Below are 18145 nucleotides of genomic sequence, written 5' to 3' on the forward strand. Positions count from 1 at the left end.
GAAAAAGCGCTGCAATAGGCGACCTATAGCGGCAGTTTTTGCACCTGCCGCAATAGGCCAGTTTTCTTGTAGTGCATGTAAATGTCAAATTTAAGGCTTCTAAATGGTCCACAAAAAAAAAAAAAAAAAATCCTTTTAAGGGTGTGTTTCTGTGAATAAAATTGTTAGTTGATATGATCATTTGGATATTATAGGAATAATTTATGATTTTCCTTATGTGCTAAATAATAAGAAAAAGTTTCTAACTCATTTTAAGGATTACAACCAAACACAAGTTTGCTTCAACAATCCCTTTCTATTCTGGTAATTGTTAGAGCAAATGCATGTTAGCGATTTTGATCTACACATTCCTTACTTTCTCAAGCGGCAAATTAACGATGATTGTGACAGTGGAAGCAAGGATGACTACAGACTTCACCAATGAAGGTGGAGGTTGGCAGCAATGGTGATGGAGATTTGAGGTTGTTTGGGTACAAGGAAGAATGTGAGATTTGTTTGGGTTTGATACGTTGGATTCTGATGTGTTATTTATTTATTTATTGATGAGATAATGTGTTTTTTTTTTATATATAATTAATTTACATTTTGTTATTGGACCAGTGCAAAGATTGCATATTTAGCTATTGTAGGTGATATGGTCTCGTATCAAATATGTGCCAGCAGAGACTTTTTTCTTCAGCAGCTTTGATTTGTAAAAACTCATGAGCAATCACGAAGTACACATTGAGTAACTAACGACCCATCTCAGGATACAAAGCAATAATATTATCGTATAAGGTATTGAAAATTTGAAATATTGAACATGTAGGAAATTTTTTAATTTTACTATAAATAAAACTTACAAATTGATATATATGGTGATGAATGTGATTAGTATGAACAACATAAAATACTTCTCAATTACTTTTTTCTTTTAAGTTGATGTATCAAATTTGTAAGATCCATATACTATAATAATTTGCAATATTTGTAACATTACTCAAATGGTATATACACCAAGTCCAATACCTTGCAACAAATAAGGAAGCCTAACCTGTCACTATTGGGCTGAATGCAAATTATTAGAGATATGAATCATATGATGAAACATTTTTCTGACATTTATGAACACACACACAAACAAAAGCTTCAAGCTTGGCCGACATCTTTCTTAGCCAGAGATCTCAATGGTCTTGACCTCTGGTTCCTTCACAATTACCCCCTCTATAGGAACAAACACAGTGAGAACTCCATTCTCCATACTAGCCTTAACCTGATCAGTTCTTGCATTTTTCGGTAACCTGAACCTACGAAGGAACTTTCCACTGCTTCTTTCAACACGGTACCACTTATCTTTGTTCTCCTCTTGCTCTTTGCTCCTTTCTCCGCTAATTTGAAGAATATTGCCTTCTTCAACCTCAACTTTCACCTCCTCCTTTACGAGTCCCGGAAGGTCCGCCTTGAAGACATGAGCCTCTGGGGTCTCCTTCCAATCAATTCGCAAGTTGGGCAAATTAGCATAGGTCTCGATTGCTATGGCGGGGGCGTAAGCAATGCTAGAGTTGAAGAAGCCATCAACGGGATCCCATGTGTCTAGAAATGACTGAGAGCGCTGAAATTTTTGAAGCTAGGTAAGCTTAAGAAAGAAGGAAATATTAAAGTTTATGTCTAGGAATGTACAAGGGCAACAAGGCTTTGGCAGAAGCACGAGCTTGTAGCTAGATATGCAGACCAGCTAGCTATTAATATTATGCTTTCACGTACCAAAATTGGGTGACGTTGTAGTGTTTTCATGCAACAAAATTAGGCCACTTTTGGGTTTTTGGAAGTTGTTACTACATAGGTTTTAACTACTAAAATTTAATCGAAGGAAAAAGAAACCAAAACAGCAGTCGGAACATTTTACAGTAGAAACAAGGCAAATCCACTCGTCTATTAAGATGAATCACGAAACGTAAATGGAATAGCTTTAATTGAAACCCACCATAAGCATATAATTAATAACCTACATAGCCTAGCACTTTTACCTATTCGCACAAACCCCACCACCATTTGTGGTGTTCAAATATCTTCAATTCTGTATCTATATATATATATATATAGATACAGAATTGAAGATATTTGAACACCACAAATGGTGGTGGACTTTCAACAGGCAAACAAGCCGTTGCCAAAGATTTGCCATTTCACATTACATAATAACCCATAGTTACATTTCTTTCCCCTTCATTTTTGAAAAGCAAGATGTATAATTGGAGAAAGCTTTCATGTTATAATTGGCTTTGGTAGTTCAATAAAGCTAAGTGATGTGTGTGAGTGTTGATATTACTTCCATTTAAATAGAATTTTAAAATGCTTTTTCGAAGGTTGTTTGAGTTTGAGAAAAGAACGAAATATTTTACTATCGTTCAGTATGTGGCTTTGGTAGTTCAAAAAAGTGTACTTGATTAATTGGATTGTTTATCCTCCCACATAATGCCATCAAGACTAAATAGAAAACTTAGGATTTTTAAAAAAAAAAAATGTAAAGATGCTTCATTGGTAAGAGCTACAGTAACATGAGCAGTGGTTTGTGCTCCTAAGAAAGAAAAGGATCCTGAGCGAAAAATAATTTGGGATTGAAACAAGACAAAAATTATTAGAAATATCTGGAAATCTATATGTTCTTGTCTTCAGGATCAATTTGGGTGGCTTCAATGAATACAATCTAATTGAAAGAGAAAAGTTTTTATGTGGAAAAAATTAAGAATGACAACAAGTCGGGTTCGGGCTGAGTTTTTTCATACTCGGACCCGAGCTGCGGGTCTGTCCCAAAAACCCGGACCCGGCCCATTTATTAAACGGATTTTTTTTCTTAACTCCAAACCCGGCCCGTTGGGCACCTGCGGGCCCCGCCAGCCATGCCGCGACTTGGGCCTAAACCGTGGCCCAATCCCAATTTTTTATTTTTGCCTAAAGCCTAAACCGTATTACCGTGGCCCAATAATTAAAAAAAAAATAATGTTTGGCCAGAATCATTATTTTTGAGAGATGTGTTTGCCCAGATTCAAGCGTTTCCCAGATTCAAGCCTTGATTTTTTTTTTTTACTCTTTGATCGGCAAAGAAAATAAAAGAAAGAAATTGAAAAATAAAAAGACCCATCAGGAAACAAACACAAACACGCCTAGATTCAAGCCTTGATTTTTTTTTTTTTTTTTACTCTTTGATCGGCATAGAAAATAAAAGAATGAAATTGAAAAATAAAAAGACCCATCAGGAAACAAACACAAACACAAAAATCTCAAATTTATAATTTTCCCATTCAAAATCACAAACACAAACACAAAAATTTCAGATTTATGATTTTACCTTTCAAAATTACAAACACAAACAAGAATCCTAACACAAACAACTCACATAATAGAGACAAAATGAACTTAAAAAAAAAAAGATGAAATGAACCCAGAAAAAAGAAAAGAAAAAAAAAAGATAGAAAACAAGGTGGTCCGGTGGAGAAACACGGAGGAAGCGAGGTGGCTGGAGTTGCAAGTGATGCCCGGCGGTGAAGGGCTTCAGGCTAATCAGGCCGGCGGTGATTGATCGGAGATTGGGGGTGATCAAGAGGTAGGGACTGAGTGAAGAATGGGAGAGGTGAAAGACATAGGGAGGCGGCTAAGTGTGAAATGGGTATGGGATTAGGTTTTTTTTTAACTTTTATATATATATATATATATATATATATATATATATATATGGGGAGTATTTTCGTATTCTTAACTTATATATAAACGGGTCTGGGTCTGGGTCTGGGCCGGATTTTTGCAAAAACCCAGACCCGACCTGGACTCACTTCGGGTTTTTTTTTTTTTTTTTTTAAATTCATACCCAACCCTATAATTTATCGGACCGGGTAAAATCCGACCCATTAGAGTCGGGCCGGGCCTGGCCGCGTATCCACGGATCGGATATAAATTGTCATCCCTAGAAAAAATTCTTAAGGACAACACACGGGGTTGTAGGAAGTTGCTTAGACCAAGGGGAGATTAGGTGACATTGTATCTTGTATGGTATAAGCCTACAAATAGCATTTACATCAATCCATCTAAAGTAGCATAGACTCCACAATTTTGCCCAACCAACCCCAAAAAAACACTTTCATTAACTCATGCAAAATTATGTAAAATAAGATTCTAGTTAGAATAACCATACAAATATACATAGTTGTTTGTTCATATGCAAATTTGATTTTAATATTTTCTTTATTCAGAGAGAGAGAGAGAGAGAGAGAGAGTAATAAAAAATTGATAAAAAAACCTAATGAAATGTTATGTAAAATAGATAATATAATGTGAGTACTTTTGAAAAATGATTATGTAAAATAAATAAAAAGTAAGTTCTTATATTAAAGAATTTTTGCACGAGTTAGTGTGAATACTCTAGCATTGGGATATTCAAGCACACTACTCTAGTTCAAAAGAATTTGGAGTTAGCATCTTTGGGGTCATATATAAAATTAATTCTAGAATTATCATAAAATGTCCAATTTAGAGTTTTCTAGAGAAAGTTATGGTCATTTTACTAAAGATTGCTTAAGATGGCAGAATACATAGAAGCAGCAAATTTTGAATTCTCTTACTTTTAGTTTTGTCCATTTGTTTTCCGAAGTGTATTTTCTAATTTCCAAAGTTACGGCCATTAATTAGTTGTGTTTCTAATTTTGAATTCGCAAGTTTCTTGCACTGTATCTCTTACATTGTGTTTGGAAATTTGGATTGGGAAGAGAGTAAAGGCTAAGGGGGGCATGGAGAGGAGAGGAGATGGGAGGGGAATTGTTACCTCTTTTCCATTCTTTGGATGTTTTAAATCTTAAGTATGGAGAAAGGAACTCTCCCCTTTGTTTGGATAATTAAACATCAACAGTCCGTTGGTTGAGGGATAAAAAAACGAGGATAGAAAATGAGGAGATGATAAAAAAGTGGAAAGATAAAATATATTTTAATTTTTTCTCATCTTGTTTGGTTTGGGGAGAAAAAAATTGGAGGGATAAAAAACTAATTTGTTAGTTGAGAAGAAAAGTTAGAAGATTTAAAAATGTACATAGTTTGTATAAAATTACTCTCATACCACTATTACATAATATAAGAAATAATTTCCTTACAATCATTAAAAAAAATTATTATCAAATAAATTTAAAAGAATAACATCTTACAAAAATGAATACATCATTAACATTAGAATATTATTATTTTGTTATTATTATTATTATATATATACGGTAATTATTAAGTACTCTCGAGTACCATAAATACGCACTTCCCTTTCTCATATAATTGTGAATTTTAATAATTAAATTTATAGTAGGACCCATAATTCACATAAAAAAAAATATATTTATGGTACTTTCAAAATATTCAATAATTATATATATATATATATATATATATACACACACACACACACACACACATACATACATGAACAATTAGAGGTGCCTTCTAAAAAGTTGAAAGCCACCATTTGATATAAAAGAACCCCACCGTTGATTAAAAAAGGAAAATGCAAAAGCAACTTGATTAAAGAGAAAATACATTGAACAGAAAAAACAAAAAAGACGTAAACATAAATTAAAGACATCCAAAAAAAAAAAAGAATAAAAAAAGAGAGAGAAGTTACTCAATGCATAGACACAGTGGAGAGGGAGGCGCAAAATTTCGTGTTTTCTCATTTACTCCTTTTCTTCTCATTTTCTTTCATCAAGTCTCTCCAAATTAGAGAGATGAAATCTTGGTGGGCCCGCGTTATCAAAATTTCTCCAATTTTCTTCTCCAATCAAACAAGTAAACAACTCCAAAACCTTTTTTTTTTCTCTTATTTTTTCTCCTACCCGTCTTTCTCCTCCCTTTTCCTCCTCATCTATTTAAATAAGTTAGGTAAATTCCTTAAAGTGGCAAGTGTTTCTATACTTTTCTACCTTGAGTGGATTACTTTGGATTGTATTGGTTGTATAGTTGCTACTTGTTCTTGAGGTTGTAGTTTGTCTGCAACTTGTTATTTAGTTGCTTGTTATGATCTTTTTTCTTTTCTTTTTTTAAATTATTGGATTGTATGTTTCTTTTCAATAAAATTTTACTTACTTATCCAGAAAGGGAAAAAAAAAGTCCTGAATGTACCTTACTCCCAATGAAAACACCTGTAAGGACTGTGGTAGAGTAGAATGAAGCCCTTATCAGCTCAAAAACCTAAAGACAATACACAACACAAATCAATTAAATCAAATAACGGCAGAAATGCAAATTCAAACAACTAATATTTAACAAATACCATTTGAGTAAGAAAGCAGAAAATCTATTAATATAACCTTCTTTTTGTCAAGCTCCACCATCTTCTCCCTCAGGGAACTGACATCTTTGACATATAAATTAGTAAGAAAGGTAACGCTAGAAATGGTTGACATTGGTTTCACCGTCAGATCATCCATCACCATGTATGTCACCACATCTCTGACATACCCTGTCTCCTTCTCCTCAGTACTAGGAGCATTCGGTTGAGCAGCAAACGCAGGTGACCCAAATGGACTTTGTGATACAGATGCACTTTGTGATATGGCTCCAATTGGGTATGAGGGTGTGCTTGGTGTTGGTGTTGGTGGTACAAAGTCCAGCAACAATTGAGGGGTATGAGTGTTTGATGAGAAGGTTGGTTCAGGCCTCAAGAGAGAGTCCTTGCTTGCCTTTGATTGAAGAAAGCTGGGGTCAAGGTTTTCAATACTCTCATAGACTCTACTCAAAGACCCTAACCCAACCAGGTCATGTTCCGAAAGAAGTCCCATTATGGAACCAAGAGGTACCTGTAGGCATCCAAAGAGCAAGTCCACAAATTCCTTTCCCGCCTCTGCAAACACTACCTTATTAGAGTTGTTGTCTATAAGTAGTTTCAAGCTTAATATCGCCATCTTGGTCTGTCTCTAGCTATATGGGTTTGTTAGCAGAGAGCTTAGACTATATAGGCAGACTTCAACAAATTTTGTGCTAAAATTTGCCATATTTATTACAACAAAATTGAGCATGAGGTTTTTCTTTCGCTTTAATTTCCTTACTGCGCAAGAAAGGCTTTTTCTATGTACGTAGTACCAAAAAAAAAAACTCGAGCATATACTTTTCTTTGCTTTTATGTTTTGGACCAAGTATAACTTAAATCTTCTCCTACGATTCTGTCGGTAAGGTCCTCCTTTTATGGAAAGTACCATTTCTTTGTCGCCGAGCAATGAATAACGGTACAAATGCCACTACCAAGAAAAGACATTAAAGTGGCATCAGGCTGTAGTCTTTAGTGACTGTTTGTTTGGGCTTTCGTAGCCCCAAAAACGTTATGAAAAAGTAAATATTGTTCACGAGTTTGGTGGGTTTAAAAAATTGGCTTGGAGGAAAAGTTACCTTTTTCATTTTTTCACATAATGCGCATAATATTTATGGGTCTCTTCAGACCAAATTAGAAAAGTGGGTGTGTGTTGATGGATGTATCCGTTGGACTAAATGTGCAATTACTAAATTGCCCTTCAGAGCCTCTCATCTCTCATCTTTCTGCTCTACCCTCTGCCCTCTCAATAACAAATTTCCAAATCTAAACACAAAAAAATCTATAACAAATTTCCAAATCAGCTAAGAAAAAAAAAATCAATCATTTGCAAATTAGGATTCCTTAAAATGCAAAACAAAAAAAATATCAGAATATAGCAAAATCTTTCAAATGGAGTTTGTACCCATCTTGCGGTGGATGGATTATGGAGGTTTGGAGAAGAAGTAGAAGAGTCTCTCCAAGAGGATGGATGAGTTCTTGCAGTAGCTCTGTGGATGGATGACTTCTTGCGGAAAAAAAAAACCTTCTAGAGTTTGGAGGAGTGGTAGGGAAAAAAAGAAGAAAGAAGGAAAAAATGAAAAGAGGAAGGGTACGTGTGTGGAGGAGAAAAAAAGAGGGGAAAAAAGGAAAAAAAAAAAGAAAGAAATGCGTACCGAGGATAAAAAAGAGGAAAAAAAAATGAAATGTTATCACAATATTTTCACAATAAATTTTAAGTGGTAGATTATTATTACCTAATATTGGTGAGAAAAAAATAATTTTTTTAGAAAGAGAAAAAATAAATTTTAATAGTACGTTCAAATTAAAATCAATATCAATTTTTATCACAATACTTTCACAATAAATCTTAAATGGTAGGTTATTATTAGCTAATATTGGTGAGAAAAAAATATTCTTTTTAGAAAGTGAAAAAAATAATTGTAATAGTATGTTCAAATTAAAATCACTATCAATTATCACAATATTTTCACAATACTTGGTAGGTTATTATTAGCTAATATTGGTGAGAAAAAAAATAATTTCACAATATTGATTTAAATATGAAATAAACTCCTTTATATATACTTTGTCATTTTTGGTAATTTACCACTCAAACCACCACTTTTATAAGTGCTAACCAAACACTCAGCTTTTTCAAAAAACGCTTTTTAATAGTTTTTACCAAATACTCAGATTTTTCAAAAAACATTTTTTCATACTACACTTTTTGAAAACTCCACTTTTTCAAAAAAAGTTGAACCAAACTCACCCTTAGTCCTCCTATAGTACACTATCAATTGAGACTAACAAACCTTTAGCTATGCAAGAATTTATAATAACATTAGCATTGAGTGTGTTAAAACACCGAAACTGTTATTTTAGCACACCAAACAATAATATATATATATATATATATATATATATATATATATATATAAGCCTCATCCAATATGCACTACTGCAAGCTCAAAATTTTGGGTCATGGAGTTGGGATTCAAACTTCCTTAAAGCATCCCATCAATATATGTAAAGTCTTGCAAAATAGAAAAAGTAACTGACTTTACAAATTTTGAGCAAAAAAACATCAACATTAGTGGGTGTAAAATTGTGCGCTCTTGCATTTAATATTTTAATAATTTCTAATTCGCTCCTTTTTTTTCTCTCTCTTCTCCATCTACAAAACTAATGCATTCTCTCCCTCATCATGTTCTTTCTTCCTCTGATACACACACTCCCATAGACACAAAATCAAAAATCAACTACAAAAAGAAAAAATCAACCACTGGAGATCGGTGTTAATGGAGGTCGGTGATGGGTTGACGGAGATCAATGTTGATGGAGATCGGTTTTGGGGGTTGACGAAGATCGGTGTTGATGGAGTGCTTGTGATGGTGCTTCTGGGTTGACGGAGATCGGTGGATTGGAGAGACGTTGTGGTGCTTGTGATGGTTGTGGTGTTGATGGAGTGCTTGCTCTGGTGCTTCTGGGTTTTGACCATGAGAGAAAGAAGAAGAAAGAAGAGGAAGAAAAGAAAGAGGAAATGACAAAGAGATAAGGAAGAAGAAAGAATAGGAAGTATAGGAAAAAGAAATGGTAGATAAAATAATATTAAAAAAGAATATAAAAATATTATTTATATAAAATATAGTGTATAATAGATGGACTGATGTACATGTTTTGTAAAAGTGAGTGTATAAAATAGAAAAAGTTGTTTTTTTGTGCAAAATAGATGATAGTGGATAAAGTCATTAAGAAAAAAAAATTGTAAAATATGATTCAAAAGTTTAATTATCAACTTTAGAGCATCCACGATGGTGGAGCCATAAATTTAACTATTTGGCACCACAAAAAGTTACTTAATCTATTTTACATTCCCACTTTACAAAACATCCAACATAAGTAATTTCATTTTAGCTTTCAACACAATAAAATAATATACACAAAACAATAAAATAATATATCCATTACAATAAGCAATTTTTTTATATATTGTTTTTTTTTTATCTATTCTTTACTGTCTTCAAGCACTCACGGTGGCACCACCACCACAAACATAAACCTAGCTACCCCACAACATGACCAAAACCCAAACCCAAACCCACAACACAAACACAAACTCACAACACAAACCCAGCAATCCCAAATCAACCAAAAACCACACAAACCCCACGGCATGACCCACCCACCACAGCCATGAACTTGATCACCCACAGCCACGGCATGACCCACAAATCCAATGACCCACCACAGCCACGACATGACCACGATGCCGATGACCCACACACCCACACCCATGGCATGACCCACCATACCCACAACCACACAACAAAAAAGAGACCCTCACATGTTAGAGAAAATTTTGAGAAGAAAGAGAGAAAAATTTGAGAAGAAAAAGAAAAAGAAAAAATTTTGAGAAGAAGAGAGGAGGAAAAATAAGATAGCAGAGGAAGATTGAGAGACAGAGGGGCGGAGAACGAAGAAAAGAGAAAATTAAATATATTAAAATATTCTTACTAGCATGAACACAATATAAATTTTTTTTTTTTTTTAAGCCATAAGGCACAACCATCTTTGGCTATGTACTAGAGCTGAGAAGCCAAAATTTTTGGCTTTGGCTCTAGCGATGCAACCTCAATTTTGTAGTTGGTAGTGCCAAAAATAGTAATATGGCTTTTTAACACCACCAATAATAATAGGCGGAAATCACATTTTCGTCTCTACATTTTCAGGTGATTCCCACTTTAGTCCTTAGATTTTATTTTCACTGCTTTTAGTCCCTATCCTGAAAAACACTTCTCATTTTGGTCCCTGTTATTACATCAGAGACGGAAAATGTACACGTGGCAAACGAAGTGCATTGTAGGCACACTAAAAGCTGACGTGATCATTAAAATAATAATAAAAAATGCCACGTCAGCATCTAAATTAAAAAAATTAATTTATTAATTTTAATTAAATAAAATAAATTAAAAACAGAATTAAAAACTAAAAATTATATGAATTGAGATTTAAGTGTGCCTTGAACAAGAACAACAAGAACACAAACCCAGATCTAAGAACACAAACCCAAAAATTAAATAAATAAATAAATAAAACCTGTAAATCTTTGTCCCTGAGAAAGTTCCTGCTTCTCTTGGTTGCAAGAAAACACAGGATGAAAGATCTAACGTTAGCAAACTAAGAAGATGAAAGATTTGGGTTTTAATCACAGAGTGAGATCTTGGTGCAAAGCTCTTTGGGACTGAGATTGTAAGAGCAATCCATGTTTCCGAACCCCCCTAGAAGATCGTCAAACGCATCACTCTCGCTCCCAATCCCGCTACCGCTCTGTTTCAGCGGCGATGAAGCTGCAACCGATGTGAAAACATCTTCGTACTTTGCCTTAGCCGCCGAGCTCTTGAGCCTAAGGACGCCGTAAAAAATGTCATCATCGTAAACCGGCTTGTCATAGACAAGTGGAGGAGGCGCCGACGATGAAGACGAAGACTTCGCGGGAGCACCGAAATTGCGAAACATATCGAAATTGAAGGAGGAAGAAGTTGTGGCGGTGGCGTCTGATTTGAGGGCGTAGTGAGCAGAGTTGAAGAGATCGCTGAATCCGGAACCGAAATCTTGGGATTTTTGCTATGGGTTGGCAGTGGTGAAGAGAGAATCGCGATCTTCGAAGGAATTGGAGGAGGAGCGAGGACGCGTTGATGATCCTCCGACAGTGGAGGTGGATTTGGAACCGGCCATCGGAGCAGATTTGCCTTGGGGTTTGAAGCTGAATCGAAGGCTAATAGGCCTAGTCGTTCATTTCGGCAGGAATTTCGGAGGGCAAAATAGGAAGAAGGAAACGAAAATTTTCAAATCTGAGGGATAGGAGAAAGTTTCTTAGGGACAAAGATTTACTGGTTTTTTATTTATTTATAAATTTTTGGATTGTGTTCTTGGATCTAGGTTTGTATTCATATTGTTCTTGTTCAAGACACACTTAGATCTCAATTCATATGATTTTTAGTTTTTAATTTAGTTTTTTATTTAGTTAAAATTAATAAATTAATTTTTTTTTAAATTTAGATGCTGATGTGGCATTTTTATTATTATTTTAATGGCCATATCAGCTTTTAGTGTGACAACAGTGCACTCCGTTTGCCACGTGTGCATTTTCTGTCTCTGATGTAATGGCAGAGACCAAAACGAGAAGCGTTTTTTCGGATAGGGACTAAAAGCGGTGAAAATAAAATTTAAGGACTAAAGTGGAAATTGTCTGAAAATGTAGAAACGAAAATGTGATTTTTGCCATAATAATATTCTTAGAAAACATATTAGGGTGTCTTCTTTTTTGCCAAATCGATAGACTTTGATTACTATTTAAATGGGAATTGTTTTTTTTTTTTTTCAAATTCAGTTCTCTACCCCAGCTGGAACTAGATTTGTTTGCTGCCAATGAGGCAAATAACTGGTCGTTAAGATAATGATCCCATCAACTCTTAGAGCTTTCAATTTACTGAGAGCCTCCCTGATAGCTAGCAAAATTGCAGAAAAGACATAGAAGAGCTATTTCTCATTGTCCAGGTGAACAATATTTAAAAATATTTAGGCTCTAGCCAAAAGACCAACGATAATATAAATTTCTTTAATATCCTTCAACAAAGCGTTTGTAGTCCAACGGTTAGGATAATTGCCTTCCAAGCAATAGACCCGGGTTCGACTCCCGGCAAACGCAATTCCTTTTAGGAACAACAGTACTGGAAATCAAGTTTTACTTTTTCAGAATATATAAGACCATTTTATTCACAAAACAATTATTACAATTGAACACCTATTCCAATATTTTTAGATGCAATTCACACTTCTTTTACACAGACACAAACAAAAACTCACATATTGATTTCTTGTTTATTTAAGAAATTTTGACAGAATTTTAAGATCGTTCTATTCACAAAACGATTATTACAATTGAAAACCCATTTCAATGTTTTTAGATGCAACTCACACTTCTTTTCACAGGCACAAAAAAATACTCACACATTGATTCCTTGTTTATTTAAGGCATATTTGATAGCTTAAAATTTTTAAGACCATTTTATTCACAAAACCATCATTACAATTGAACACCCATTTCAATATTTTTAGATGCAATTAATCCGCACTTCTTTTACACACAGGCACAAACAAAAATTCATACATTGATTTCTTGTTTATTTAAGGCATTTGATATCTTAAAAGTTAAAACTGGTTGCTTAATTAACCAGAGATCTCAATGGGCTTGACAATCATTCTACTTTTCAAAATAAGACCATTTTATTCACAGAACAATTATTACAACAATTGAACACGCATTTCAATTGTTTTACAAGCAATTCACACTGCTCTTACACACAAAAGACACAAACAAAAACACACATTATAGTTCCTTGTTTATTTGCGGCATTTGGTAGCTTTTAAAGTTAAAAAACTGGTCGCTTAATTAACCAGAAATCTCAATGGGCTTGACCTCAGGCTTCTTTTCCTCCACCTTAGGCACAGTCACAGTGAGCACCCCATTCTCCATGCTAGCCTTAACCTCATCCATCTTTGCATTTTGAGGCAACCTAAACCTCCTCAAGAACTTGCCACTGCTCCTCTCAACACGGTGCCACTTCTCATTCTTCTCCTCTTGCTCTTTGCTCCTCTCCCCACTAATCTGAAGAACTCTACCATCTTCAACCTCGACCTTCACCTCCTCTTTCTTCAGCCCCGGAAGGTCAGCTTTGAAAACATGAGCCTCTGGGGTCTCCTTCCAGTCAATCCGCGTGTTGGCAAACGAAGAGGTTTCAGGAACCGAGGTGAAAAGCCCATCAAAAGGGTCCCATATGTCGAGGGAAAATGGGTCGAACACGTTGGTTCGTCGGCTTCCAAAGATGCTGGGAATGAGAGACATGTTGGTTGGAAAACTTTGAAAACAATAACTCAAACACAGAGTGCGCTTGAAAGAGAAACAAATGAGAGCTTTTAGAGTTTGGTCTTTTCCACGATGGGTTTGAGAGCGGATGAGCTCCCCATTATATAGATATGGGAAGAGGATTCTGGGTTGTGATACGACGATACTAGAAAGACCAATAGGAGACTAAAGACCAATAGGGAAAGTGGATTCTGGCACCTTCATGGCTACTCTATAGCAAATTATTATTGAATTCTAAAGTATATTATAAATTATTGAATATTCTAAACGAATAGCCTGCTTTTTCTATAACCTTCTACCACTTTCATATGCAATTATGCTGTCATCTTTTATTTATGAATTTTATATATCATAAGAATATACAATAGTATACTATATATATTAAGAACTGAAAAAGTTTTAAGACCATCCTATTTCTCATATGAGCGGTGTTCATTACGTACCCTTTGTTATACCTACTCAAATTTCACATAAATTATAATTTAAAGTGACAATTTTAATAGAGTTTGTGAACTAATTTTTACTATTTTTGAAAAAAAAATTATTAAGAATTGAAAAAGTTTTAAGACCACCCTATTTCTCATATGAGTGGTGTTCATTACGTACACTTTGTTATACATACTCAAATTTCACATAAATTATAATTTAAAGTGACAATTTTAATAGAGTTTGTGAACTAGTTTTTACTCTTCTCATAAATTGTTAAAATGATTAATTGTGAGTAGTAGACAGTATTTTTCAAATAGATTCACAATTTTTTTTTTCTCTACCATTATTAATCAACAATATTAAAATTGTGACAAAAATTATATCAATAAACTTTCTCCTTATTTATAGAGATGCATGAGTTTCCATTGACAGAATGTTTAGTTAGTGAAATTTAATATGCTCCAAACATGTATAATCTTGACAATATGATTTTTTTTTTTGATAATCTGACAATGTGATGTTTGGAAACCTAAGTACATGGAAATCTAAGTATGTTAATATTAGAATTGATTAGAAATTTGATAACATTCTAAAGAATGCGAAATGCTTATCTTTTGTCTATTCTAACAAATCCCATAGGAATTCTTTTTTCTTCCAAGATATCGTTAGGTTTATCAATATAATATTAAGCGTATTTAAGTGCAGTAGATTAGGTTATTTAATTAAATTCAAATACATAGTTGCATTGAATTTAATTGTTCTTAAAAAAAATAACACTACATGTGTTATATTGATTGAGCTTCTCCTTTAATATATTACTAGGTCATATTTTGTGCTTATGTGCAAAAACATTGATCAATATTGACAATTGAGGTACATATGTGAGTGAGATGATCATCTCAACTTTAGAACTAAATATTATGAATATGTTACTTGGCAAGAAAATTAAGAAATTAAATTAGACACGTAGAGCAAAATTAAGCAATAATTAAAAACTAATTTAGATTTTAATTGTAATTTGATTTTAATATAATAGATATGGTTATTTGCACTAAACACTTTAGATTTTAAATATTCCTAAAAGATTAACCCGAACGGGCCGAACCAATATTTCCAAGGGTTTTCCATTGTGCACATATAAATAACGAAAAATCTAGAAAATTGTGGCCCTAACCGATAGAAAATTGGGCCTGAGAATGAAAGCCGTTAAGTCGTTTAATGAAAACTTGAATTAAATTGTTCCTGATACCTTAGAAGCGGCCCAGGTGTTGAATTAGCTTGGACCTGATAATTGAATTGTAGGATCTGCTAATGGGTCTCATGATAGGGATTATTCTTCTTAATTTGTCATATTTTAAATTCATATTAAGTTTGTGTATGTTTCTTTCTCAAAAAAGAAAAAGAAAAAAAAGTTAGTGTATTTTTCCATAAAAAAGAGTACAACATGATTATCATATGGTTTAGAAAAATTACATATAAACTAAAATTTTAATTTTGCCTTGATTATGTGGCTGACATTTGACAAACACCCTTCTACTTTCTACAAATCCTTTTTTTTTTTGAGGGGGATGACAATCCTTTCTTGTATACTCCTTGTGTTCCCCATTGGCATTTTTAATAAAAATATTATCTATATAATAAAAAAGAACCACTTTCATTAAAATTTTTGAGAAAAACGTGTGTGTATATATAATTATATATTTATAGATAACCAACAAAGACATATAATTAAAAGCTACGTATACTATTTACGGTTAGTCCAATTCTATGGTTTGCCAAATTGATTGTCGGTTGCACAACAACTTGCCGAATAATGCTTGAAATTGTGTCGTTTCTTAAAGTATTCTTTTGTCTATTCTTTTCTAGTTCTAAACCTCTAAAACCCTGAGAAAGGTGAGAAGCTATTTTCAATTGCAACGGAGAAAGATGATGAAATTGTTGACAAATTCAAACGATTTCACCTGTTCGATATCTAAAAGATTCTTATTTGTAAAATTTAGCAACAGACTTGGATCCAGATTGGGTTTGACAGGTTAGAAATATCTCAACCCACTATTCAATCCAATATTTTAAATTGTCCATCTAATCCACCCAATCTAACCTGCCTCACTTAGTGGATTCGCATGAATTGGGTTGGACGGGTTAGCGAGTCATGCAGTTTTTTTTTTGCATAGCCGGTATGCTCACATCAATCATCAGTCATCACCACTTTTTTCTTTTTTGGATGTATCTAAATAATGACAAACCATTTCATAGGAAATACTCCTATGTAATAAACTTTAAAAGATGAATTATATCAATGTCCCCCGCACATCTGTTCCAACTTCCAACCACCATTTAAAAAGAGTAAACCCCCCATCTTTATCGATGTTCCTAACATTCTGCGGCCCTTGATATCTCTCTTTCATTTTTCTTTCCTTCTAGAAACGTAAACTATTTCTTGAAGAAACTATCTTGAAAATATCTCAAAGTAAAATTTGACAACTAATTAACCGACTCCAATGAGTCCAATCACCCAAGCTCACCTCTTATTACAATCTAGAAAAGGTAAACAGCAAAAGGAAAAATCAGATCTATATATTCCACGTTGTTAGTGGACCTGCTGAATGTTTAATACTTGGTTGTGACTTGTGATGGGTGATCACACCATTTAGTGCATTCTCACACACATAAATACCCAGCTTGGTAGATAGCGTTGCTCCTACATATCCGTTTAGTTTCTTTTGACTTCTATATATAACTTTTTAAAATTTTTATTTTTATTTTTTATATTTCAAAGTACAAGTATATTTTAATATATTTTCAACAAAAAGTTAAATAAGTTGATATCAAACTCACACATAATTTTGTTTCCTATGGAGAATTAATAATAAAATGGTACTAGGATAAGGCCGAAATGGTATTTGGATAAGGTTTAACTATTGAAATAAGAATATATGTTTATAACAGATATGTCTCTTCCCAATGGGTATATGCTTGCCAATAAAGAATTCATGACATTCGTTTCGGACAATATATAATTTTTCTCTCTGCAGACTCTCCTGGCCTGTAGTCTGTGATCACCATCCTAAAGTGATTGTCATCTACGTAAGGGACCAACAATAATAATAGAGCCATGTTCTTGATGCAATTTCCTCAAACGAGATTGCATCAATTAAGAGTAAGACATTCATCTGAACAAAACATAATTTTTCTCTCTGCAAACTCTGACCTATAATCTGTGATCCCCACTCTAATATGACCACCTTCCACATTAAATATCAACAGTGAGAACATAAATTAGACGAATAAGAGTCAATCAGGAAAAATATCATAATGTTTGTTACAATTTTCAGAGGTGACAAGTTCTTACCGTTTCTTTGGGAGAAAAATATTGCTGACATAAATTAAAAAAATAAAAATAAAATCCAGCTTGCCCACCACAAATATTTTGGTCATAATTGCATGCAGAGACGTAGCTATGCTTGGACCAGGGGGGGAAATGGCCCCCCTTGGTCCAATAATATAAAGCAAAATATAAAATATATATTTATGCTCCATTTTTGTTCCATGCTTTCACAAAAATATACTTTCTTTATTCAGTTTTTCATTAAATTTTGATTCTTTTTGTGAGTTTTGTCTGAGTTCTAAATGATTTATGAAATTTATCTTAAAGCATTAGCATAGGATAAGTGCAGCTTAAGTGTTGGATGAAGTTCTCCAAAGAAACTTGAGATAAAAACACACACACATATATTCTTTTATAAGTAGCTTGGATAAAAAAAACATGGTTGTCTTTGGGTTAATCTAGAGCTACAATATGAAGGTTTAGGGTATAACACATTTTTTAAGCATTTGGGTTTGAGTGTATATCGCCCCTCTCACTCAAAATCCTAGCTCCGTCCCTGATTGCATGGGTAATGATTAATGACCCAACCATAAAGCTGCATCTTGATTGTGAGACACGGAATTAGTAGGTAATTAGTAGATAAAAAATTTATCGCAGGCTTAAAGCT

General features: G+C 33.8%; 2 protein-coding genes and 1 non-coding gene across 3 annotated transcripts; 1 reads left to right on the plus strand and 2 right to left on the minus strand.

Annotated features, from left to right (window-relative positions):
- Window positions 1-892: 892 nt before the first annotated feature.
- Window positions 893-7019, minus strand: LOC142607956 (uncharacterized). Its single transcript, XM_075779645.1, has 3 exons — window positions 6318-7019; window positions 6130-6198; window positions 893-1591 (listed from the first exon to the last, which is right to left on the minus strand). The coding sequence occupies exons 1-3, from the start codon at window positions 6909-6911 to the stop codon at window positions 1151-1153; spliced, it is 1104 nt and encodes a 367-aa protein (XP_075635760.1). The 5' UTR covers window positions 6912-7019; the 3' UTR covers window positions 893-1150.
- Window positions 7020-12431: 5412 nt separating this feature from the next.
- Window positions 12432-12503, plus strand: TRNAG-UCC (transfer RNA glycine (anticodon UCC)). Its single transcript has one exon. It is a non-coding gene; the product is annotated as a tRNA-Gly (tRNA).
- Window positions 12504-13062: 559 nt separating this feature from the next.
- Window positions 13063-13882, minus strand: LOC142607869 (18.1 kDa class I heat shock protein-like). Its single transcript, XM_075779519.1, has one exon. The coding sequence runs from the start codon at window positions 13698-13700 to the stop codon at window positions 13248-13250; it is 453 nt and encodes a 150-aa protein (XP_075635634.1). The 5' UTR covers window positions 13701-13882; the 3' UTR covers window positions 13063-13247.
- Window positions 13883-18145: the final 4263 nt, after the last annotated feature.

Source organism: Castanea sativa, chromosome 8, assembly GCF_040712315.1.
Source record: "Castanea sativa cultivar Marrone di Chiusa Pesio chromosome 8, ASM4071231v1".
Lineage (NCBI taxonomy): Eukaryota > Viridiplantae > Streptophyta > Magnoliopsida > Fagales > Fagaceae > Castanea > Castanea sativa.